The 25,260-nt window shown below is 45.1% G+C and overlaps 1 protein-coding gene and 1 long non-coding RNA gene across 6 annotated transcripts in view; one reads left to right on the top strand and one right to left on the bottom strand.

The window, feature by feature from the left end:
• Positions 1-684: 684 nt before the first annotated feature.
• Positions 685-25,260, top strand: LOC114601936 (uncharacterized). The gene is made up of 3 exons (XR_013393654.1): positions 685-977; positions 5,139-5,258; positions 24,882-25,260. It is a non-coding gene; the product is annotated as an uncharacterized LOC114601936 (long non-coding RNA).
• Positions 10,491-25,260, bottom strand: part of CMIP (c-Maf inducing protein) — a 154,499-nt gene continuing 139,729 nt past the window's right edge. For all 5 annotated transcript variants that reach the window (XM_028739601.2, XM_028739600.2, XM_077931734.1 and 2 more), the window contains 10 exons: positions 24,084-24,110; positions 23,102-23,150; positions 22,049-22,156; positions 20,200-20,316; positions 18,425-18,565; positions 17,741-17,788; positions 16,541-16,687; positions 15,806-15,911; positions 13,983-14,053; positions 10,491-12,794 (listed from right to left, as the gene is read on the bottom strand). In XM_028739601.2, coding sequence (XP_028595434.2) covers positions 12,741-12,794; positions 13,983-14,053; positions 15,806-15,911; positions 16,541-16,687; positions 17,741-17,788; positions 18,425-18,565; positions 20,200-20,316; positions 22,049-22,156; positions 23,102-23,150; positions 24,084-24,110 — 868 coding nt within the window. In that variant the 3' untranslated portion in view covers positions 10,491-12,740. The remainder of the gene's footprint in view (positions 12,795-13,982; positions 14,054-15,805; positions 15,912-16,540; positions 16,688-17,740; positions 17,789-18,424; positions 18,566-20,199; positions 20,317-22,048; positions 22,157-23,101; positions 23,151-24,083; positions 24,111-25,260) is intronic.

Raw genomic sequence — 25,260 nt, 5'->3', positions numbered from 1 at the left:
AAGCTAATGCTATTCTAGGCTGCATCAACAAAAGTATAGTGTCCAAATCAAGGGAAGTAATAGTACCACTCTTCTGCTTTGGTCAAGGCAAGCAGCCTTCAGCTCCTGAGGTAAATTGTTGTATCTCAAAATCAGGGTGAGGAACTGCTGTCCTCTGGGCCAGCCTTGGCCTGCACAACTTCCCAATTAGCTCATGAGGCCATTTTGGGCAAGCCATGGCCCTCCACCATGCACCTTACGTCATATAGGTAAGGGTGGGGCTTGACTATGACGACGAGGATGGCCAAAGCTGCTTTGTGCAGCTCCCCAAGCTGGTTGCCTTTGCATAAAGTGGGGCCACAGTGCTAAGCAGGATTGCGCCCCCTTCACCCCAGCTGATGCAGGGAGCTTTGGGGCACACCCAAGCCCAGCACCAAGCAGGATCACTCTCCCCACATCATGAGAGGGGCTGATCCTTCCTGGTGCTGGCCTCAGAAAACCATCAGGTGTGCACAGGGTCCCTGCAGGGAGCTCTTGGGCCTACCCAAACTCAACACTACAAAGGAAGGAGGGAAAAGCTTGATCTAGCTGCAGTCTTAAAGGGGAGGAGATTTGCAAATACTTTCAAATACATTTTCGTGGAATGGAATCCAATCTTTCTCCTATATCCCACAGTCATTATTAATACATTTTCCACTGCCTGAGAGGCTTCCTAGATGCTTCTTCCCATCGCCAGTCAAAATAACCACCACCAGCAGGTCACAGACCTATATAAATGGCTTTGATTGTGTGGTGGAATCTTTTGCTCATTTCCCTCCCTTAATTTCCCTGTAAGGAAGCCATGGGGTGGGGGGAGGGAACCTGATGGCCCTCCCTGTCAATTAGCCCACCTTATACCAATCAGAACCATGTGTGCTTCTTGCATTCACTAGCCAATCAGAACTATGCATTCTGCATGTGGTCTGCAGTGCGGGGAGAAGAGAGAGATCTCACTCACAGTAGGAACCTTGTTTTTATTATATTTCGTGTGTATGGGGGGGGGGTGAGACAAGGGAGGAGTGCGTGCACTTTCTTTTCCTTTGTTTTATGGCTAGAATACTGTACTCTTATCTCTTCCTGTCTTCCCCCATCACTTCTTTCTTTGGATTTCACCCCACACCCAGCGGCGTCACTCCCCTCTTATTTCTGAAATATTAAAACTAAAAAGCACAGCCCAAACGCTTTCCATGTTGCCCTGGTTTTAAGTACACGCATATTCTGTTTGCAGTGTGTGTATGCTAAAGTGGATTTTCTTGGAGAAGCCTTAACCTGAAGTAGACTTTTAATAACGGTTTAAATTGAATACAGTGGTACCTCGGGTTACAGTGTATTGTTTTGATTTTAATTAAGATTAAACTGTCTCGCTTTGCTTTGGGAGACACCCAGTGAACTGTTTTGGAAGGTGATATAAATGCAATTAATATACTAACCCCACGTATCTGGGAGTAAGCTCTACTAAATTTCAGAGCAAACAGGTAAGTCACTAGACCCAATAGAATTGGCTTTTTTTTGTTGCTACCTTCCCATGACCAGCTGGTCCGTCTTGAACCAATTAATACACGTGCCTGGTTTTCCTTTTGTGGCATTTGTGATTCTCCTCTTCCGCATTTTATCGTCACAACCTTAATACATATAATACTGATAAGCACAAGGTCACCCAGGAAGCGTCACAGGTGGTGATTTTAATCTTGGTCTCTTACACCCTAGTCCATTTGATATCCTTTCTCATGCTGTAAAGAAGGCACGGAAGTAAATATGTTTGGAGTGTGGGGAAAATCTTTTCCTATAGGGCTGAAAGTTTAGGGAGGAGCCTGTAAGGGATTCCTTTCACAACACAAGGGATGAGAAATTTCTCACTGAAATGAACTGCCTTCTGCTGCCCTCTTCAGACATAAAGCCAGAATACACATAGACTATTTTATCTTTTGTTTGTGCTATTTTTTTATATAAAAAAGAAGCAGCTTAAAATAGTAATAATAATAATAATAATTTTTATTTATATCCCGCCCTCCCCAGCCTTAGCCGGGCTCAGGGCGGCTAACAACAATAAAACAGTACAAAAATACAACATAAACAACACTCTAAAATCATTCATTCTAAAATTAATTAATTCAAGCCACTGGCAGCCATTGGGCCAGAGCTCCGCGAAGATTGCCGAAGGAGGGAGTCAGGCTGTGCCCTTGCCAAAGGCCTGGTGGAACAGCTCTGTCTTGCAGGCCCTGCGGAAAGATGTCAAGTCCCGCAGGGCCCTGGTCTCTTGTGACAGAGTGTTCCACCAGATCGGAGCCACAGCCGAAAAGGCCCTGGCTCTCGTTGAGGCCAGCCTAACTTCTCTGTGGCCTGGGACCTTCAAGATGTTTTTATTTGAAGACCGTAAGTTTCTCTGTGGGGCATACCAGGAGAGGCGGTCCCGTAGGTACGAGGGTCCTAAGCCGTATAGGGCTTTAAAGGTTAAAACCAGCACCTTAAACCTGACCCTGTACTCCACCGGGAGCCAGTGCAGCTGGTATAGCACCGGGTGAATGTGATCTCGCAGCGAAGACCTCGTAAGGAGTCTCGCTGCAGCATTCTGCACCCGCTGGAGTTTCTGGGTCAGTCTCAAGGGCAGCCCCACGTAGAGCGAGTTACAATAATCCAGTCTGGAGGTGACCGTCGCGTGGATCACAGTGGCTAGGTCAGGGCGAGAGAGGTAAGGAGCCAACTGCTTAGCTTGGCGGAGATGGAAAAATGCCGCCTTTGTTATAGCTGCAATCTGCGCCTCCATGGAAAGGGAGGTGTCGAAGATTACACCCAAACTCTTAACGGACGGTGCTGGCACTAATTGCGCCCCCGCAAGAGATGGGAGTTGCCCCCCCAATCCCATATCGCCCCGTCCCAGCCACAGGACCTCTGTCTTCGAAGGATTTAGCTTCAACCGGCTCCCACATAACCATCCAGCCACAGCTTCCAAACATCTGGTCAGTGTGTCTGGGGCCGAGTCAGGATGGCCATCCATCAACAGATAGAGTTGGGTGTCATCGGCATACTGATGGCAACCCAGCCCAAAACTCCGAACAAGCTGGGCGAGGGGGCGCATAAAGATGTTGAAAAGCATCGGGGAGAGTATCGCACCCTGAGGTACTCCACACACCAAGGAGTGGCGCGATGACAATTCCCCCCCAAGCGCCACCCTCTGTCCCCGATGAAATTATTATGGATTTGGACACATCCATAAAGGGACAATGGGAAAGAGATTTTGGATATGACCTATCACCAATTATTTGGAAGTTGCTTTCTCAGAATGTCCCTCAGTAAACTTCTAGCCCCACCCTTAAGGAAATAAGGCAGAGCAAGCAGCTTATGCTGGTAATATAAAATAATGAACACTGATATCAAGGACATTTTCTGGACCTGTTCTAAAAATAAAGCAATTTGGGAGTGATCTAATATATTTATCTAGTAAATTTATCTAGTATATTTGTCTTGGTATATTTATTTGGCAACGGGTTAGTGTAGACTGCCCCAGGAAATGCTGTGAAATAAATAACAGCCTGTTGTCCCTTGTGTCCATGCTGCACTACCTTGCTACTGCCATGTAGGGAAATGCAAGCGTTACTCTCTCTGAAGGCAGTCTACACCTCAGCATGCTTTTGGAAGAGCAGAGTGGGAATTGTCATTACCTATTCTTGCCCAATGAGGGCAGCAGAGATTGTGAAATGGAAATAAATTGGAGAGTCCAATCAGAGGGCTGCATCCAAGTTTAGTCCTACTCGGAGCAGACCCACCGAAATTAATGGTCATGATTTGTCCATTAATTTTAACGGGTCTATTCTGAGTTAATGTGATGCAACCCAGAGGGCTTTTAAAAATTGTATTCAGCAAAGTCGACATGTAAAAAATGCAGAATTGAGATTAATATTGATCACATTTGATGTTTAAATCGTAGGTTTCTGCAGAAGTGCAAGTATTAGAGCCTTCCTCAAGAACACTGGGTTGTAACCAACTACAGTGGTACCTCGGGTTACATACGCTTCAGGTTACAGACTCTGCTAACCCAGAAATAGTACCTCGGGTTAAGAACTTTGCTTCAGGATGAGAACAGAAATCGTGCTCCGGCAGCGTGACGGTAGCGGGAGGCCCCATTAGCTAAAAGTGGTGCTTCAGGTTAAGAACAGTTTCAGGTTAAGAACGGACCTCCGGAATGAATTAAGTACTTAACCCAAGGTACCACTGTAAATCCTACTCAAAGTAGGCCCATTGAAATTAATAAACCTAAGTTAGTCATGTCTATTAACTAGTCTATTAAGACAGTTTGGTGTAGTGGTTAAGAGTGGTGGACTCGTAATCTGGGGAACCGGGTTCGCGTCCCCGCTCCTCCACATGCAGCTGCTGGGTGACCTTGGGCTAGTCACACTTCTCTGAAGTCTCTCAGCCTCACTCACCTCACAGAGTGTTTGTTGTGGGGGAGGAAGGGAAAAGGAGATTGTTAGCCGCTTTGCGACTCCTTCGGCTAGTGATAAAGCGGGATATCAAATCCAAACTCTTCTTCTTAATGGGTCTACTCTGAGTAGGCCTCATGTTCTATGCCACCTTCTTTTCGGTAGCTCCCTTTCCATCGCAAGGGATGGCATTAGAGGGTGGCAGCAGAATTTGGCCTTCTCCAGCAGTAAACTCTGCATGGCCTGCGCCCTTCCTCTTGAACAGCACTGGGGAACCTTAGGCCTGGGGGCAGATGTAGCCCCCAGGCCTCCCTGTATGGCCCTTGAGACTTTCCCAGAAGTAAACTGGTTGAACTGATTTCAGAATTGTCATTTTGCATTGAGGTAGGTAACTAGGGATGTCTGATAATTCTGATGGAAACAGAAAGGGGAGCAGAAATTTCTGACGTTCTCTTATTTGTCCCATGTCTGGAACAGATATCAGCAGATTGTTGTTATCAGTCCACAAGCAATATAATAATAATTTTATTATTTGTACCCTGCCCATATGACTGGGTTGCCCCAGCCACTCTGGATGACTAACTCCTCTGCCATATGCATTGAGTTTCCTTTGCATTGAAATTAACAGTGTGGAATAACATAATAACAACACAATTAGTTTCATAAAATTCTGCCACAGTGAGACAAGTTCTGTTGTTTTAGTTAGAAGCTGAACTGGAGAGGAAACAGTGCTGTGTGGAATGAACGTGGGCCAGAACAGAAATCCATGCCTTCTTACATCCTTTGTTGTAACCCACCCTGGGACCTTGTGGTGAAGGGCAGGTAAGAAATCCAGTTAACAATAAGAACAAAATAATGCCTTCAGTTTCCTGTATTTGCATTTACCGTATTTTTTGCTCTATAAGACTCACTTTTTCCCTCCTAAAAAATAAGGGGAAATGTGTGTGCGTCTTATGGCGCGAATGCAGGCTGCGCAGCTATCCCAGAAGCCAGAACAGCAAGAGGGATTGCTGCTTTCACTGCGCAGCAATCCCTCTTGCTGTTCTGGCTTCTGGGATTCAGAATATTTTTTTTCTTGTTTTCCTCCTCCAAAACTAGGTGCGTCTTGTGGTCTGGTGCGTCTTATAGAGCGAAAAATACGGTATATACCTGTGACCTAGAGACACAGTGAATTCCTGCCCCTCAACATTTAACTGTGGAGAACAGGAAAGGGAACTGAACTAGGGTGAGTCCATGTTCTCTGCTTTACAGAGAACAGTCCTTTATTGAAGGGCTATCAGATGACTGTCCTCTATGTAAAGGCATTTTCTATTAAAAGGGCCATTCAGTCAAAGTCCGGTTTAAAGATAAAGAATTAGAAGCGGGGGGCGGGGCTTGAATTTGCCCATCAACAGTAAACATCTGGACTGAATAGGCTGCCAAGCCATCTGACCACAGTCTTCCCCATTATGACATTTTCTGTTACATTTCTAAAAGTGCAACTATACACATAAATTAGCATATGATGACAATGTGATGAAAAGGTGTGTCCTCTTTTTTTGACAGCATGTAAGTGGTTACCCTAGAAGGAACCCCAAAGAACTACTACTGTGTGCAGGCCCAGTGTCAACACTCAGAGCACTTGGGTAGCTGTCAGGACCCCAGGGTCCTAGCAGGGCTGGCTGGCAGTGGAGCCTGCACTGTATCCCTTGCTATGAGCTTGCCCAGATGTGGTGGGCCACTTACATTTCCCACAAGGCCCTGGAGTGATGCTGTGTCAGGCGCTCTGGGATACTGTGGGGTGTGAAATGGCTGCAGCCACCGTCAGGTAAATCTGCAGCTGGGGCCCCACTCTAGGAACTCATGTTAACAACATTTAAAAAAAGGCAGGGCCTGAAGACAAAAACAGGGGCGGAAATAAAGCCACTGGTTTTCTACAGGTAGCAACTAGCTAAATAAAGATGCTATTCCCTGTGAAACAGGAACAACTAGAAATTAATTTCTGAGGTTTAAGAAGGGAAAAAAACAGTTTACAAATAGTGCCATTGCCAACACCAGGAAAGCTGTACTACACACTCACCCACAGTATTTTTCCTTGCAGCTGTGTGACCTAACTTATCTTTGCTGAGTCTTAACATGTTTTAGTCTCCTTAGATGGGGTGAGTCAGAGTTGAGGAGTCAAAAAGGCCAACAGAATCCCAGTCTGTTTCGCCACCATCCCCTGCTCCCTGCATATGATGCATCTCTGTTATGAGTCACTTGAGAGAGATTTCTTCCAAGGAAAAGCATGCATGCAAGAAGACCCTGAAGCTTGACAGCCGGGTTGTATCAGAGTCACTCCACTCACTTCCCTAAACTGAAATCTCACTGTTCAGGCATTCCCCAGATTAGAACAATAGAGCAGAATGATAGCAGGGTACTCAAGACTCCTGGCCTGGAAAGCTGTCATCTGTGGTGCAATCAGGATAGGACTTTAGAACAGAAGGCCAAGGCCTCACTCTGAAGAATGAAGTGCCTCATATCTCAGGTTTTACAAATACTAGCAGCTTGCTTTTCTTTTGAATGGAAGCTCAGAATCTAGGAATTATGGTTCATCTGGAGGAAGCAGGGCAACTGCCCGTCTTTATGAATTCTCATGCTAGATGCACAAATCTTTCAGGGGTTTTTGAAACCCCAAGCAAGCTCAAATCCTCAGAGAAAGGGTTTCAGTAGCACATCAAGCCAATTCATCAAGGGGCTGGGATTCAATTGAGTAGAGTTACTTAGTTTTCTGATTCAGGTCCATATACAGGGAATGGGAAGAAAGCCCCGATCTGTACCAGAGGGCAATGTCTACTTTGTCACTTACTTACATTCATTCCCTTGGCAGCCAAGCAAGGGGGCCTAGGCCCTACGTGAAAATGTGGTCGTTATGGTGACAGTGATGTCACGGCCTCTGAGGTGGAAAAGTGGTGGCAACCTCAAGTATGACTTCCTCCCCTACACCCTTTGTTATAGTTTGGCTCAAAAATAGAGACGGTCCAAGCAGCAGCCTTGCAGGGACAGTTTAGCTGATAGTCTCATGCATTGCTGCATACAATACCTCTGGTTATGGGAATCCTGAACAGAGTGGTGGATTACAAATGCAGCACTGCAGGAGCTCTGTCTGGGAACAGGTGCAAATGCAATGTGCCATTTAGTGGCAGGGACCACCTTCAAATCTCACCTGATTATCAAAGAATATTTTGTACCTCTAGAGAACTATCCCTTTCTGTTGGTAGTCAAAATATAGTAGAAAGACACTGTTCATGACGTTTATGCTGTTCCCAGGGACAGATTAGTGGCACTGTTTTTTTGAAACTCTGTCTCTGACATTGGGTGGCCAACTGTCCTACTCTGTAGAGAACAGTCCTCTAGTTGAGGACACCTTCTGTTCCAGGATGAGGAACCTCTGGCCCACAGGCCGACTTTGGCCTGCCAGGAGTCCCACTTTGGCCTGCCAAGCTATTCTTGGCAAACCACTCACCACACCTGCTGTCATATGCGATGTCAGGTTCGAGACAGGTACTAGCATGGCTTCAAAGGAATAACTGCGAACTTAAAGAGAAACAATTGGGAGCTTAAAGTGATTCTGATCAGCTAATTCTGATCAGCTCTACTCTGTAGAGAACAGTCCTCTAGTTGAGGACACCTTCTGTTCCAGGATGAGGAACCTCTGGCCCACAGGCCGACTTTGGCCTGCCAGGAGTCCCACTTTGGCCTGCCAAGCTATTCTTGGCAAACCACTCACCACACCTGCTGTCATATGCGATGTCAGGTTCGAGACAGGTACTAGCATGGCTTCAAAGGAATAACTGCGAACTTAAAGAGAAACAATTGGGAGCTTAAAGTGATTCTGATCAGCTAATGGGTGGTGGGAGCATCCCTAGCTCCAGAATAAAGAAGGGGATTGCCTTGAATCCCCTGCCAAAATGGAGGAAATAACATGTACCTTAGCAGTGGCTGCAATGCAAACCCCTTTGTGATCTCAGAGCAAAGCCATTTTAAGGCATGCTCAAAGAGGCTCATTATCCATTGTAATGTCAGATGATTGACCCTGTGTGGGGTAGGGCGGATGCAGATCTGGCCAGCTTGCAGGGAGTGGGAAAAGTTCAGAGTTCTAGCCAGTCAGCCAACCATACCCTTTTCCAGGCCACTCCATTCCATTCCCATTCCCCCCTCCAACATCAAGTTATGCAGCCGCTGACCATGTAGTCTGGGGTTTTTCTCCCTCCTTAGGAATTCCTCCCCTTAAGTTTTTGTTTGTTTGTTTGTTTTTACTTCTTCGCATCTTGGGGTTTTCCCCAAACCGGCTACTATTTCCCATTTTTGTGTAGATGGTCCTGCTTTGGCTGCCTTAAGGATCATCCGGCGGAGAATTGAGCCTGCTCTTAAGATTGTGCAATGACAGAACTGTCACTTTTGCCATTTTGTTTTCCTTATTGGGTCCCTTATAGGTTTTGTGTCGCCCCTTGTTTTCAGAACAATTAATGATTGACCTTGTGATGCTTTACAAGCTAACATCTCAGGCTACCTACCTGAATCTCACTCCCGTTGTTTTTAAGACATGCACTGAGACAGGCCTTATATCATTTATCTAGATGGCAAAATTCACTGGGCATTTTGGTGGCGAAGTAAATAACTTATTTCAACATCTCCTACTGCCTTTTGAACTGTATCACTTGAGCAGCTGGTACTTGATCATGGCCTTCTGTTCAACACATTTAGGGAATCCCTCCAGAATAGGTTTGCAAATTTATGAATGAATACAGTGGTGCCTCGCAAGACGAAATTAATTCGTTTACTTTGAGCTCCTAGGATGATAAATGCAATAATTAAATATCTAGAGAAGTACTTTGGAATAGAATTTTAAAAGAGATTTAGAAAAGATTGTACTTATTGTAAACAAGTTCTCACCAGAGTATTCTGTCTCTTGTGCATAAACCAATGATCAAGAGAACCACAATAGTTTAATTGTACTATTAGGATAACTCTGAAGTCCTATGAACCCTTTCCATAAACACATTACCTGTTCTGTAGCAAACATGAAGATCTACCTCCCTTTCTCACTCTGAATAAAGCCAATTCCACATACTCTCTGTCACTCTCTTTCATTACAAGAGGGTAGAGTTCTGCAGAATTGGGGGGGGGGGGGAATGTGGCTTCTAGTTGCTCCCATTCAATTCTTTTTTTAAAAAAAAATGGTTTTTATTAAGATTTTATTGGGTTACAAAAGGACATACAGCGCCTCTGCTTTCAGTTCCTACAGATCAGTTATATTTGATGTGAGACAGTAATGTTAGTAGACAGCATAAGGTTGGGGGAGAAGAGAGGTGGGAAGAGAGAAGACGGGTAGCAAACTTTCATTCTTTTGCATAGTGTCCGTGCAAGGTTTTTGTGTCAGCGTCTTGGTGTAGTGGTTAAGAGCGATAGACTCGAAATCTGGGGAACCGGGTTCACGTCTCCGCTCCTCCACATGCAGCTGCTGGGTGACCCTGGGCCAGTCACACTTCTTTGAAGTCTCTCAGCCCCACTCACCTCACAGTTTTTGTTGTGGGGGAGGAAGGGAAAGGAGAATGTTAGCCACTTTGAGACTCCTTCGGGTAGTGATAAAGCGGGATATAAAATCAGTGCCTTCAGTGGAGTGCAGTGAGTTTTGTTTGCAAGTGTAAGGGGGAGATGTTGTTAGGTCAAGTTAGCGGTATCTATCTGTATGCTGCCTGCATTTGCCCCTGGCCTTACCTGCCACGGGTGTGTTGCTCCCGGAAGGGAATGAGGCGTCTTGGCTGAAAAAGGTTCCCTACCCCTACCGTCCAGGAAACATGGGCCAGGGCTATGGTCTTGAAAAGCAGGCCTAGCTCTACCGAAGGAGCTCAGATTGGTTCATGTACTGTTTCCGAGCGGCTTCCCTCCCAGAGCATTTACAAGGCTAATCCAATGCGCCCTCATGTAGCATAAGCCTTCCAATTGTTCTCCGAGCCATCTTGTAACATTCCCACAAACCGTACCAGGAAAAAAAAATGCAATTACACAAAAAGAAAGGACAATGCACGCCACTAAAAGATATTCACTTACAGTTTATTTATCCCCACCCCACCCCCGCGCCTGAAATTATTTCACATCTTTTTTTTCTTTTTCTTTTTTTTTACACAGCTACAGAACAGTAGTAGTAAACCATCGGTAGAAGCAACAGTGCTAAGGATAAAACGTTGGCGTAAGTTTCATCTCCGTTGTCTTTCGTTTTCCCTCACTGAGTTTATCAGACAGCTTGGGATATAAGGCAGAAACAAAACAAAAGCAAAAGCAAAACACAACCCCTGGCACCCTACATGAATTAAGACTTGAACCAACCGCTGTTGTTGTTTTGTGTGTGTTTACAAAAAGTGGGAAACAGAGAGATGACAGAGACTTGAAGTGTGAAGAAGCTACACTAGCAACATTTTAAAAAAACAAAAAAAAGACAACCAGAACAGCAAAAAGCATCGCTTCCCATTGAATACAATTAAAATATGCATGCATGTATGTACAGTATATGTATATACATGTACATACATACATATGTGTGTATAAGCACACTGCCTGGATGTTAAATCTCTTCAGGTGCCCCAAGAACTGAACAAACAACTGCTAGTAAACTCAAAAAAGTTAAAACACATAAAATGCTTCTTTTCTTTTTATTTTAAAAAGCTGCTCCATCCCAAGAATGCTTATTGTGAAAGAGAGAGAAAATAACCCAAAAGCATATTTATAAAAAGAAAGCTTATTTATAAGGGTTTTAAAAAATAAAATAAAATAATAATAATAATTTTTCTGAGCATTTGTGTAGGACCCACCTCATCATCCTAGTGCCCTCCAGATGTTTTTGGCCCCCCTGCTCCTAGGGCTGATGAGAGTTGCAGACCCAAATATCTGGCGGGCATTGGATTGGCAAAGGCTGGTGCAGGCGGATCAGGAATATGGATAGTGGTCATACATATTTTGAGGAGCAGCTTAGCAACTGATCGTGGAAAAATCTCTCATCTCATGAAAATAAGAAGAATAGTAATATGGCAAGTGATCTCTGTATGCATGGAACATAAGCGAAGCTCTGGGAGAAGGGAAGGAGGAGTGAAGGTAAAGAAAAATGCACAACACGGTGGCTGTGAGGATGAACATGCCCTTGAAATATAGGACGTAAACAGAAAACCGAACAGGCACGCCTTGGCAAATCTAACACAAATGGTTGACAGCTCAACTTAAGTCTAATCTTGAACTTAAGTTTTTAAACTAACATTTTTCTTAATTACAACAAAAGGTAGTTTCCTTACCACTCCAATTTCCTAACCCCAGCACAGTTTGAAAATGTATCAGGTAATATTCACAACCTCTTCCTGACTGCGCACTCATCTTTTTGCTCTTGTGTATATAGATGTATTCATATGCATATTTTTTCTTTTATCTGAAGAAACTTTTGAGTGATTTGTAAATCAGAAATCGGTGGGGTGATGGGGCTGGACAGAGACTACGTAATACAGTAAGCTTTACTAAAAGACAGTTATTCAAAGAGGGTTTTCTGTTCTTTAAAAAACAAAAACAGTAAGACCAACTAGTTCATACAGTCTATATGCGAATCAGAATGAAACAAACAAACAAAAAAGATAAAAGAATTAACAATTCATAAATAAAAGACAGGTCCCAGACCTGTTATTTGTGAACCATTTTTTAAATAGGTGCATTATGTAAATTGTATGTACAACAAAATTACTTTGCATAACGATCGTAAGAACAGAATGAGAGGTGAAAATCATGTTTTTTTCTTCTCTTGATTTCTCATACTTTTTTTAAAAAAGAGAGAGAGCAGGAAAGATGGTAAAGCACCTAAAGACTGAGGGTCCATCCAAGAAAAAGCTCTGATGTATAACCCCATATTTTTTTTTCTTTCCATATGGCATTTTAAAAACAACAACACAAAAAAGCAAATGAAAATTGAAACAGATTTCCCCTCCCTTTTTTCTTTTTCTCCCCGGCTGCGCAATCTTTCTTCCCCCACCCCCCAACCCCTTCATTTAGATGATGTTGAATTTCAAAGGACGAAGCTCAAAGAATTTGGCAGGGCCTGGGGCATGCTCAGTTCCCCCTCCCACACGCAAAGCCACACTCTGCTACCTCACAAACACAACTCCTAAAATCGAAGTCCTCAGAACTTGCTGCTCTCTATAGGTAGAAGCCAAAAGTTTATTTCTCTGCTTTTATTTTGTTGCAAAAAAATCTCTTTTCCCCTCCCTCCCTCTCTCCTTGTCAAATGCTACGAATGCAGCCCACGAGATTTCACCATGCCTCTGTGTAGCGGACATCCACTTCCTTCAGGTTGGGCAATTTAGCCTGGTTAAAGAGAAAAGGGTGGGGTGGGTAGAGAGAAAGAGATAAATAATGAGCCGGTCCTTTTCAGATTTCCACCAGAACCCAGTAAGATTCCTTGTGAACCATCGCTAGGCATTTAGGTTCTGCTTGTATATTTTGTATATCCATATTAAATGAAAGTTTGTGATTTAAAGTGCTTAAAGCCATGGTGGCTGGCGCCCATTGGGCCTGGTAGGGCAGAAGACCAGGAGCCCAGCAGCAGGTGGTGCCGGAATCAACTAATTCTAGTTTTCTTCCCCTTCCTCTCCCTCTCTTGAGTTCTACAAGGGCAAAACTCAGACTAATGAGGAGGAAGCTGACAGGCAATGTCACCCCTTGGACTGGTTAGCAGTAAGAAGGCAGGCAGGTGAGGGGCTGGCTTAGGGCACACAGACTCCGGTGTGGCAGTGCTCCATTTGCCCCAACAGATCAGCCTTCACTGATATAAAGGGAGGTGAATGAAAGGAGCAGCTGCTGTCCAACTGCAGGTTTAAAGAGCTTCTCTGCCCTAGGCGGAGTTGAAGATGTGGGACGATGATCTTAGAGTGGGTGCCTTTGTTGAAGTATCAAGCTACCAAGTAGATCAGTCAATTGGTAGCATAAGAAGGGGACAGAGCTCAGTGGGGGAGCAGGGAGAAGGTCCCCAGTTCAATCCCTGGCAGCTTCTCCAGGTTAAAGGATGGCAGCTGGCAGGTGATGGGGATCCTGGAATGCGGCTACCAGTCAGTGTGAACAGCACTAGGCTAGGTGGACCAGTGGTCTGACCTGACAGCAGCTTCCCACATTCCTGTAAGCTCATTTCGTTAACTTCAGGTTTAAAATTCTTATGAATAAATCATTTTAGAGGTGGTGACACTGCTCTTTCACATCTTGAACAGGATGGGGAATCTCTGGCTGTCCAGATGATCTCTGACCACTGGTGATGCTGGTTGGGGCTGATGGGATATGGAGTCCAGCAAGCACCTCAACAGCCACAGACTCCCTGTCCTTGTCTTAGGTGCATCACATGATCACCACCTGGCCAGTGGCAGAGAGATACAAAGCCATGCAGGTTTCCTGGCAATTCTGCAACATCGTAAGAAGAGCTAAGTGTTTTATGTGGGATGGCCTGCTCTCTTGCCACTGGGCTCTTTTCCAGACATGTCCCACAGCTTCAAAACTTTGACATACCTTGAGATCTTCATAGGTGTCTGCCGTAAGTTTGGTGCTATTCATATTTAAGCTACACAGGCTTTTCATGGCTAGGAAATAAATAAGCAATATGTTACCCAAAATGCAAATGCTGCCATGTTGATGTATTGGGGGGTGGGGATCAAAAATCCATTAGGGCATTTGGCCAAACAAAATGCCACTAAATTGGCATTTTGTGCCCATGATTTTATGATATTTTAGTAAGCCAAATAAAAACATTGCTCTATTAGGATTTTTTATAAAACATGTTGGTTGTAGACACATGTTTCTGCATATTGAAAGATGGCATGATAATGTCTGAGGGGTCGATATGTTATGGAGGCTCCTCTGTTTCAGACCTTGCTTAGCTAAAAACTTAACTGACTGGACTCTGGGTCACTGCTTGGCAATATTTTCTCTGCAAACATGAGAGCTAGAATCTTGCTCCCCCCAACCCCCAAAACAAAGCTTTAGATTCTAAACATGAAGGGTGGGGGACTGATGTATTTTGCACTAGGAAAGTGCTTTGAAATACTTTGTATGACACAGTGCAAATGAGTCATACTCATAATTCTTGCTCTTGTTTGCACAATTTTTCTTACTTTTTTGATAAATGAGAATACAAAAAACACCCCAAATAAAGAGTGTAGGCCTTCTGAAGCCTATAATCAGCAACCCAGTGAGATCTCCGTTAGCTATGCTAAACGTGAAAAGCCCTACAGAGAAACTGTACCGATCAGTCACACCCTGTCACACCTAGCCATTATCAATCCCTCACTGTCTATAGGAGGGATCCCGATGTACACATATCATTTGAAAACCTTGTAAAATCCATAGAGCATCCTCTCTGCTGCAGACAGTCATTCTCCAACTAGTGGAGCACAACCAGAAATGTGATGGAGTGGGTGGGAACATCACATGGAAGAAGAAACGCCTGAATGGGGCTAATATGGCGCATCAAAGTGGGTTGTAAAATAGGATCAACTGAAGAAGGGTTAGATGAATTAAGAAAAATGAAATGTGGATCTAACTAATGGAGACAGTTCTGATGAGTGTATAGGGTATAAAAAAGAATGGGTGCTATAAAGGAAAAATTAATATTATAAATTGTAGTAGATTGGCATTATGTTAAACAGAAGAGTCTTAATCTTATTAGTAAATATATTGTGCTTTTAAGGAATGTAATCTGACTCCTGACATAATGTTCGGGGGGGGGGCTAATTTTTATTTATATTAATACTTTAATCAATATTACTTTTGTCATACACTTTGGTATGGAAAAAATAAACATCTTTAAACAAGTGTTCACACAATGGCCTCATTTGCACTTAGGTCAGGGCACAGAACCTGGGCACCTGTCCCAGCCCACCAAAGGAATGAGTTTGTCATCACTGACGGGTAGGAGGGGGAATCACCGCAAGGGAAGCGGATCCGAGAGGCTGGTTAAAAAACAGACTTTAACCTGGATGAATCTATCTGGAACAGTTTCCCTCCCTCTGGACTGCAATCCCCACTTCACTCATCAACATGGATTGAAACAGTATGCAAGTCACTGGAATTTGCAGTTCTCAAGTATGAGTACACCAAGGAACCTGTGGCTTCCCAGATAAGATATTGTACTCCTGTCATTCCTGACTGCAGGCGATGCTGGCTGGGGCTGATGGGAGTCCAACCACACCTGGAGGGCCCTAGTGCAAAAAGGGTGCATCACTGGGAGAATAAGCCCCCTTCAAAGGGGTTCAAAACAGTCCTGAGGCAATAAAGTCCGAGCCAAATGAATCCTCCCCCTGCCCTGTCATCGGTCTGCTTCTTTGCTTACTTACAGCTCAGTGCCAGCAGCCCAGAGTCGGTGACAGGCGTCTCACATAAGTTGAGCACTTGCAGCATCGTGAGGTGTTCAGAGAGAAGCCGCAAACCTGCATCTCCAAACTAGAGGGGGTGGGGGAGACATGGAAGTATTATACATGAGCAGAGCACTATGGGAAAAGGAACTGGCCTTGCAGACACAGGAGACTGTTATCTTTCTGCACTAGTTTACATCCCAGCCATGCAGAAGTCAGATTTTCACACCCACACCCACCCAGCAAGAAGCATGATGACAGTTGATAGAATCATAGTATTGTAGAATTGGAAGGGATTCAATGGGTCATCTAGCCAAACTCCCTGCAGTGCGGGAATCACAGCTAATGAAGGAAACTTAGTTGAAGGACACAATTCAGTATGGACAGTGTGGTTGAGAGATGTGCCCTGAAGAGTGGCCTGAGCCATGAAGGCTATTTGTGGCCCACAGGGTGGAGGTTCCATATTCCTTTTCTACATGCAAAGCAGGTATTATCCCCCAGAGCTGTAAGTGCAGCAGGACTCTTGCAGTGGGGCTAACAATTTTGACTGGAAGCAGAAAAATTGGGGGAGGGATGGCGTCTGCTTATAAATTGGGGGCGGGGCGGTTGCAGGCAACTTGCACTGTCAGAAAACCTTCTCGTATTGATGGGTTGGGCAATCTTGGGCATGTCTCAGCTCAAGCAACTCCTCTCCGCTGCTGCTTCCTGAGCTCGTACCTGAGTTGACCACAGGTTCAACTGCTTGAGCGAAGGCAGCTTGATGAGATGCTCTGCGCAGGCACTCGTGACGTTAGTGAAGGCCAGGCTGAGGTTCTCCAGGTTGCCGAAGGAACCTGAGCTTAACAACCGGGCCAGGTCTGCGTCCTAAGGGAGGAAAACAGCACAGATCAGATTGGCACATAAACTGCTGTAGATATTGGCAGGAACTTTCAAGCTCTTGCAACACAGGCCACAGTTCCTGTGTTGCGAAAGTTGGTTAAATTCTGGGGGCAGAACCACTTAATTCACACCTTTCTGAGCATTCTGCTGCAGACTTCACCAACCTGGTGCCCTCCAGGTATTCTGGACTACAACTCCCATGTGCCCCAGCTGGCATGGGAAGGGCGTGTATGGTGTAAGATGATCTTTTAAATATCCAGGTCCCAGGCTGTATAGGGCTTTATGCACCAGTAGCAGAAACTTTAATTCAGCCTGGTAGCTAATTTAAGGTTACCAGACCCCAGATTTACAAATCAGTCCCCATACAAAATCCATTGAAGTTAAAAAGTGTCCCCAGATTCATTGGGGGGGAGGATCTGGTAACCTTAAGCTAACTGTCAGGCAGTGCAGTTCTTCCAGAGTAATTTGATGGTGGTATTCTGTCCTAGTGAGCAGTTGAACTGCCTCCTTTTGCACTGGCTGCATTATGGGAAATTTGAATGATGGCTCCAAACCAGGTGGTGTGAGGCGCCTAGGGCAGGCTGCGGTGCAGGGCTTGGACCTGGAGCTCCAGCGGCTTCCTGCAGATGCCTTGTGCTGATGCTGGGCCTGCTCCACATACATAATCTAGACAATCCATAAAGTAGGGATAAAATAGCTTTAACTCCTGCATAGCAGGAGTGAGAGTACAACCACAGGCATCCTGTTTTGCAGCTCAGACACTTGGTACTATGCTACATAAGAGAATGGCCAAGGTCAAATTAGGCTTTCAGCCATTCTCCAGACCCCAACTGTAGATTACCTGGCCTAATCCATAATCCAGTTCTGGCTCAATGTAAAGTTCAATGCCCTCCGATAACCCTCCAGATGCTGTTGGACTACAACTCCCATCAACCACAGCATGCATGACCAATGGTCAGGGTTGATGGGAATTACAGGAAAGAGAAAAGCTTTTCTGCATGCTTATGATATTGCTATAACTGGAAAGCTAAAACTTACTGTGGATTTTGATGGCAGTGTTAACCTGGTAGGACCGCCTTTCCTTTGCTGTAAAAAATAACAACATGTTGATTAAAAACAGGGGGTGTTGCTTCTGTGTCAGAGCACACACTTTGCTGGTGGAATACCCCAGGCTGAAATCCCCTCATTTCCAGTTAAAAGGGCCTCAGGTGGCAGGACTCTTGCCATTCCACATCCAAAGGCAGTACACTGCTGTTTACTTGAGTAAGTTGGTAAGTTGATGCAAGGGAAGGGATGAGATCTCAGGAGCATGGAGGGAGCTGGATTCTGCTTCAACAGTCAGCTCGAGATCTGGAGATTCAGGTGCAGAGTGACACTTTTTGGAACTTCAGAGAATGGGGTGGGTGTAGATTATATATACCATTGGCCCACTGCAATAACTATTGTATCACTTTCTATTTCACAGTGTTTAAAATACATTGTAGGCCACCCTCAAGAACACTGGTCGGTAGGTGGAGTATAAATACTTCAAAATAAAGAAACAGAACAGTGCATCTTCCTTTGGGAAGTCCAGGCTTGTTACAAGTGCAGTCTGAAGAGCACTGTAACTTTCTGTGCAGAGCCGAGCCTGTCTTTAAATATCCTTTGTGCCTTAGGCCCCACCTGAATCTCCTCTGGTGCCTGTTTTTGAATAGTGACGGGGCTGTCAATACAGAGACTCACCAGTTCTTTCAACTCCCTCTGCCTGTCACAGAGCTGCTCGTACATTTTTTTCCCCACGTCAGTGCTCTCGAGGGTTGAGATGATCTGAAGCTGCGTGTCTTTGTTGTCGATGATGTTGTATTCAAGCATCAGGCAAAGAATCTGACAGTGGAAAGATAAGTAACATTTACTCTACACCTTGTTCACTGGGTAGCTTGGCACAACCCACCCCTCTCTCTTCTTTTTGAATGCTTGTTAAGAAGCAACTTTGGCCTGAGTTTTCTGCCCACTTGTTTCTTGCAAATGCCCTGTCCGGTTGGTTGGGCTGTGGGATAGTGACTGGTTCAGCAAGCTCTGTGGCTGGGCGGAGATTTGAACCCAGGCCTCCAACATTCTTGTCTCCAACATTCTATCCATTCAATTATGCTGGCTCTAAGAGGGCAAATGCATTATTCATTCCTTCATTTTGTTTTTCCTCGCCCTCCTCTGTGAAATCAGTAGGGCTGTCACTCAATTAAAAAAAATGAGGCAGCCATCTGAAGCACACTTGCTGGAGACGATAAGCCCCACTGAACAGAGTGGGGCTTAGCTTCTGAGTAACCATGTGATTCCATTGTCAACCACAGAAGTTCTATTCAGTTAATTAATCAATTATACCTGAATACATTTGCACGAGAATGAACTAACCATTCTGAAGGGGTGGGTGGGAGCCCACTTCTTTTATTTTGAAAGGATGCAGGGACATATTGCAAGAAGCAGAACCATCAATGGGGCATTCCACAGGACAGTTTCCCTTAACATGCTGCCCTCCAGATATTTTGAACTCTAACTCCCATTATCCCCAACCATTAGTCAAGCTGGCTGGGGCTGATGGGAGCTGTAGTCCAAAACAGATAGTCTGGAAACAGGTTGCTGAAGTCTGCTGTTAAATTTGTTAATGGACCATAATGGCTTCCCCCAAGAAAATCTGGGACTGCAGTCACATGCAGGGACTGAGAATTCTTTGTCCTTAACCATGTCAGGGAACTATTAGTTTTCAGGGTTCTTCTGTTGGAAAGGATTATCGTTAAAATAGCTTATGAAATTACTTTAAAAAGTAAAAATGTGCACTTGGCTTTAGCTTAGCTTAATCTTTGCGGCTCCATTTCTGTTTTGTTTTGCTGTTTTTCACTGCATTTTGATTCATTTTCGTTTGGAGTGTTTCGGAAAGACACTTTGGGTAGCCTTTAGGGCAAGGTGGGGAAGCATGTACAGTTTCCAAATAAATACATTTCTTTATCTTTGTTTTATTTTATTTTATTAAATTGATGCCACCTTTCCCTTTCAAAGGATCCCAGGGTGGCTGGCACACAAGAGATTAAACTTCTAAAATCAATTAAATACCAATGAAGGCTGGGAGGCATCTCTTCTTAGAAGGCTTCGGTAGGCACCAAAGAGGCAACAGGGTGGCACCTGTCTAATATTTAAAAGGAGGCAATTCCAAAGAGTAGGTACTACAGCACTAAATTCCCAATTCCTATATTCTGCAGAATAGACCTCCTGATAAAATGGAATCTGCAGCAAGCCCTCACCTGCAGGGCATGCTGATCAATGAAGGGGTAAGACAACCTTTTTGGCAACCTGATCCCAAACTGTATGTGGCTTTATACACCAAAACCAATCCTCTGAACTTAGCCCTGCAGCTAAGGGGCAGCCAGTGTTGGAATGAAATACGGGGTTCCTAGTTTCTAGGCTATGTGACAGATTAAGAGGTTTGGCACCACCCAGTTCAACAGTCTCATTATTTGATGCATTACCTCCACCATGGTCTGGTTGCCTCTCAAAGCTAGCAGCATGCAGGGCCCAAGTTTGTTCTCAGCCAGTGAAAGCAGGAACTTTTTTGTCTTATAGCAGGAGCCCATTAAAATGTGAACCTGTGAGAGCAAGAGAGAGAGAGAGAGAACCTGGTTAGAGGTGCAGGCATGAAGGAAGAATGCGGCACTCTTTAAACCAGTCATGTAAATCAACCAACAAAATTAACAAATTTGTACATTATATATCAGAAAGAGGTGTGGTCTCCAAGCATCAGAGGAAATCCTTCATTAACATATACAGTGGTGCCCCGCAAGACGAACGCCTCGCAAGACGGAAAACCCGCTAGACGAAAGGGTTTTCCGTTTTGGAGGCGCTTCGCAAAACGAATTTCCCTATGGGCTTGCTTCGCAAGACGACAGCCCATAGGGAAATCTCCGGGACAGCGGGGAAGCGCAGCGCGTCTTCCCCACTGTCCTCGGACCTCCTCCGAAGCCTGGCGGCGGGGCGGGAACACCTCCCGCCGCCGCCCGGCTTCGGAACGATGCTCTGAAGCCGGGCGGCGGGGAGGGATCACCTCCCGGTGCCGCCCGGCTTCGGAACGATGCTCCGAAGCCGGGCGGCGGGGAGGGAGGGGGGTGGGAAGCCGCGAAGCCTGGGCGCGCTGATCTCAGCGCGCGCAGGCTTCGGCATGCTGGCAACTCTCCGCAAGCAGCCGGAGCGCTCCCGCTGCTTGCGGAGAGGTCCGCGAAGCCTGTCCAGGACAGCTTTTGAAGGCAGGGGTGGGGAGCAAAGACTTTCGCCCCCCGCCCGCCTTCAGAAGAGGTCCTGGACCTCTTCTGAAGGCGGGCGGAGGGCAAAAGTCTTTGTCCCCCCTGCCTGCCTTCCCGGGGGCTTTTAAATCGCCCCGGACAGCGGAGAAGTCCTCCACTGTCCCGGGGTTTTTTAAAATGCTGGGGGTGGGAAGAAAAGCCCTTGTCCCCCCCCCCCAGCCTTCAGAAGAGGTCGGGGGACAGACTGTCCCCGGACCTGGTCTGAAGGCGGTTTCCATAGGAACGCATTAATTGATTTTCAATGCATTCCTATGGGAAACCGTGCATCGCAAGACGAAAAACTCGCAAGACGAAGAGACTTGCGGAACGAATTAATTTCGTCTTGTGAGGCACCACTGTGTGTGTGTGTGTGTGTGTGTGTGTGTGTGTGTGTGTGTATATATATATATATATATATATCCTGTTTGGTCATTCACTTTTCCCTGGAGTGAGGAGTGAGCTTACCAGCACAGGCCAGAGCCCTGGCCTCAAATCAATCCTCTGGAACAATCCAGGAGAGAGGTGGGGGAAATTAGCAAATTGGCCCAAAGAGCTGAAATGGATGCATATACAATTTTCACACATGGGGTTTCTCATGTACATATATCTGCTTCCTATCCACAGTTATAAAAACCTTATGGGACTGGACTTCCAAATCCAAAGAAAGGATCTGGATTTTGCAAAGAAAAGATAGGGCAGTGTATATAGAGGGACATGCTTCAAAATTAGTCAGACAATCTTGATTCATAGCAACAGCAAGATATGTCACTCCATATATTTCAACACAGCGATTTCAAATATTCAGAGTGCTACTGACAATGGAGCGTTTCGACTAAGGCCGTAGCAAAATGGCCCTCTCCCATTTTTGTAGCTCCATTTACAGGCTGCATCTGTGGGAGGATACATTTTGGGCATCTTCAGGAGAGTGGGATGTGTATATCCGTGTGTGCAAAAACTCACCAGCACTCCTACTCCTACTCCAAACTTCTGAATATATGTTCAACCCATTCCCAGTTTATTCAGAGTTACAGCTGGCACATACCATGCTGGCAAACAACTCTCCATCATCATCGCAGGCTACGCCACCAGGGCTGTAGAGCTGGAACCAGCCGTCTTTGCCAGCCCGCACACTCAGCAGACACGAGTGGACCTGCCAAGCAAGAGACAAAGGCAATGAGGAGTTGAGGCTCTTTGCAGAACCACCTCTCCACTAGTCCACAGAGAAGCAGGTTAGCAAGGAAAGAAAATAGCAAACAGCTTCGGAAGCACCTCCAGGACTAACTAATTTAATGTGGCATAAATTACTGTCAACTAATGTCTACTTCCCTGGATGAAAGAGAGGTTTTTCCATATACATTTGGGAACACAGGGAGCTGTCTTAAGCTGCATCAGACCATTGGACATTCTAGCTCACTATTGTCTTCAGTCACTGGCAGTTCTTTAGGGTTTCTGGCCGGAGTCTCTCCCAACCCTACCTGGAGAGGTTAGAGACCTTCTGCATGCAAAACAGATGCTCTTCCATTGACAGAGAAGAAACAAAATAAGAACTCAGAATATGTGCATATGGAACCTTTTCCTTGCTCTCAATTTGGTGTTTGAAAATAATAGTAATCTACAGAGACCTACAAGTTGCAGTGTAGGACAAAGCACATTTGCTGCGTCTTTTGCCTTCTTGTGCCCCTGCAATATACAGGCCCTGTACAAACATCCTGCCTATCGTAACAAGGGGAGCTTTGCCAGTGGTGTTGTGACATGAAGACTCCAGTGTGTCTGCCTCAGCTATTTCGACAGATGTGGAGAGGGGGAATTTATTTGCGGCATTGATTTAGCACAGGAAATTAATTCTTGCCGGTTGCAGTTCTCCCTGCTGAAGTGACATCAACAACAGATTCTAGGCTCCCAGGGTGGGGCGCATGTTTACGTAGGAGGAAAGAAGCCATTCATACTAAGGCTTATGCCCCCAAGCATTCTGGGGACAAACTCAAGGCAGAGAGAGGCTGACAGTGCTTTGGAACGCAAAACTACTTAAAAGCCAGAACTTTCTGACAAGCAAGTCTCCCCGTCCCTTTGATCATGATGCTGGAAAGGAACTCACTTCTTGTCTTGGATCTTCCGCGAATCTTTGAATGACGTACTTCAGCTCCCTTGAAAGGGCAAAAGAGAAAACAAGAAGCAGAACGATGAGTGGCTATTGGTCGGTTCCAAAATTTACACAGCTGCAGCATTTCATTTTGGTTACGCTTTAAGTGATTGATGCCCCTCTTCTGGAGAGGGTGCAGGGAAGCAAGCGGAGAAAACATTTCACAGGAAGGAATTATGAGGGCTTAAGGAGTTGCCAAGGCAGTGCATATAGACTAGGAAGGGGCTTTGCAAATGCCTGCAGGCGGTCCATCTTAAAACAACCCAAGCATTCAAATGTCATCCCAGTCTTATAACTATCATTTGAGCCAGGCAGAAGATGTACTGTTAGCCTTAAAGATAAATGGTAATAACCCCTTGGTACAGACCTGCTTGGACTGTACCACTTCAGACTGCAAGGAGGGGGTTTGCATGTTTAAATGCTCCTGCCTCACCATGTAAAAATCCTCACTGCATGTAGAAAATCAGCACTTGTCCTTCAAGGGCTCGAGCATCTCTTGCTAACCTGCTAGGTTTCTATATGCAGGGAATACAAGTTGTTGGTTTTTTTAATCTGTGGGTGGTAGTGGTGGAAAGATTCAAATGTGCAATTTCTCATAGCTGCGATCTAAAGTGGTGCAGCTGTCATGGTGGAATAAGTGACTGGGAGAAGGTTTAATGGAGAAGTGCTTTCATGCTGAGTGGCATGGAAGAGATTTCTCCAGTGACGGTGGGTTTTGCTCCACTTCCTCATTTTTATTAAGAATGTTTGTGACTCGTGTGTGTGTGTGTGTGTGTGTGTGTGTGTGTGTGTGGCTCTAAGCCCTACCATTCTGATTCTGTCAGCAGCTTTCAAAACCTCAGTGCTGAAGGATAAGAGGAACACAGACACATTAGCCTTTGCTTAGATCTGGCTTATTTATATCACAGGAAATAGCTTTAACCAAACAAGCACTTACTTTGTGAACTTCTCATGCGCAAGAGCCCTGAAAATTAGACACAGAGAATTATTAATGATTCTCTTTTTTTCATGCGGTTCTTTTCTTCCAAAATAATTGTGAGTATGTGGATTCAATAAGTCTAAAGAGGAGAGCTATAGTCTACATGACATCGACACATACATAAATGCCGCCTTTGCCAACCTGGTGGTGCCCATGGGTTCTAGGTTGGCAAAGGCTGCAGCAATGCATGAAGTATTTACAAAACAAAAAGGGTGGGAGAGGGCCACGTTTTAATTATGTTGAATAATGATGGAACAGAAAAAATGTAAGATTGGGGGTGGGTGGGCTCTGGATGAAAGATATCTAATGAGATGGCCCTCCATTTTGATGATTATATTAATCTGTTTTGGGGGGTTTTTTATTCAGCCTTTCCCCAGGATGGAACGTGAGATGAAGTTCACGGGGATTCCTAGCCTCTCATCCAGATGTGCTTGTTTAGCTGTGTTGCAGGCCTTCATATCACTCTCTCTGTATTGTTGCAACATCATCCTGTGATCCCTGACTGGGTGGGGTAACCCTTGTATAGAAAGGGAGGGAGGAAACCTGGTTGTGTGAGAAATCAATGCTGCAACTCACTTCAGAAATACGTTTTAGCAGTAGTATAAGATCAATTGCCATTCAAGAATACCCCTGAAGAATAGTTTGGTTTGAAACATGTTGTGCTTTTTAAAAACGTGATTTTTTCCCCTTCTGCACTAGGATATTTCTTCTCTTCCTTTTCCCTGCGACTGGTAATCTTCCTGTTTCTCTTTGCAGGGAAACCCATGTGATCGAACCAGGAAGAAGGCAAAAGCCAATAGGGAGACAAACAGCACTGGAGCAGGAAGAGGCAACAGAAACAATGCTGCTGAATGGGGACAATAAAGGGAATGTAAGCACTGCCTACATATTCCTTTGGGGAAATGTAAACCCCACCAAGTACAGGAAGATTGACACTGGAAAGCATTTGGCTCAGCTCCTGTGTTCCAGATTGCTTCCAGATTGTCTCATGATAAGACAAACACATCTGACTTTCCAAGCTGTGCCCTCTTGATCAGGAGATCATTCACAGCCCTGCTTTTCACATGATGGACTTGAAGGAGCCTTACAAACCTGCTGTAAGTGTTGTTCATATAAAAACTGCTTTTATTCCTGC

The sequence above is a fragment of the Podarcis muralis genome, chromosome 7 (genome assembly GCF_964188315.1).
Source record: "Podarcis muralis chromosome 7, rPodMur119.hap1.1, whole genome shotgun sequence".
Lineage (NCBI taxonomy): Eukaryota > Metazoa > Chordata > Lepidosauria > Squamata > Lacertidae > Podarcis > Podarcis muralis.
This window is presented reverse-complemented; position numbering and strand designations above follow the sequence as displayed.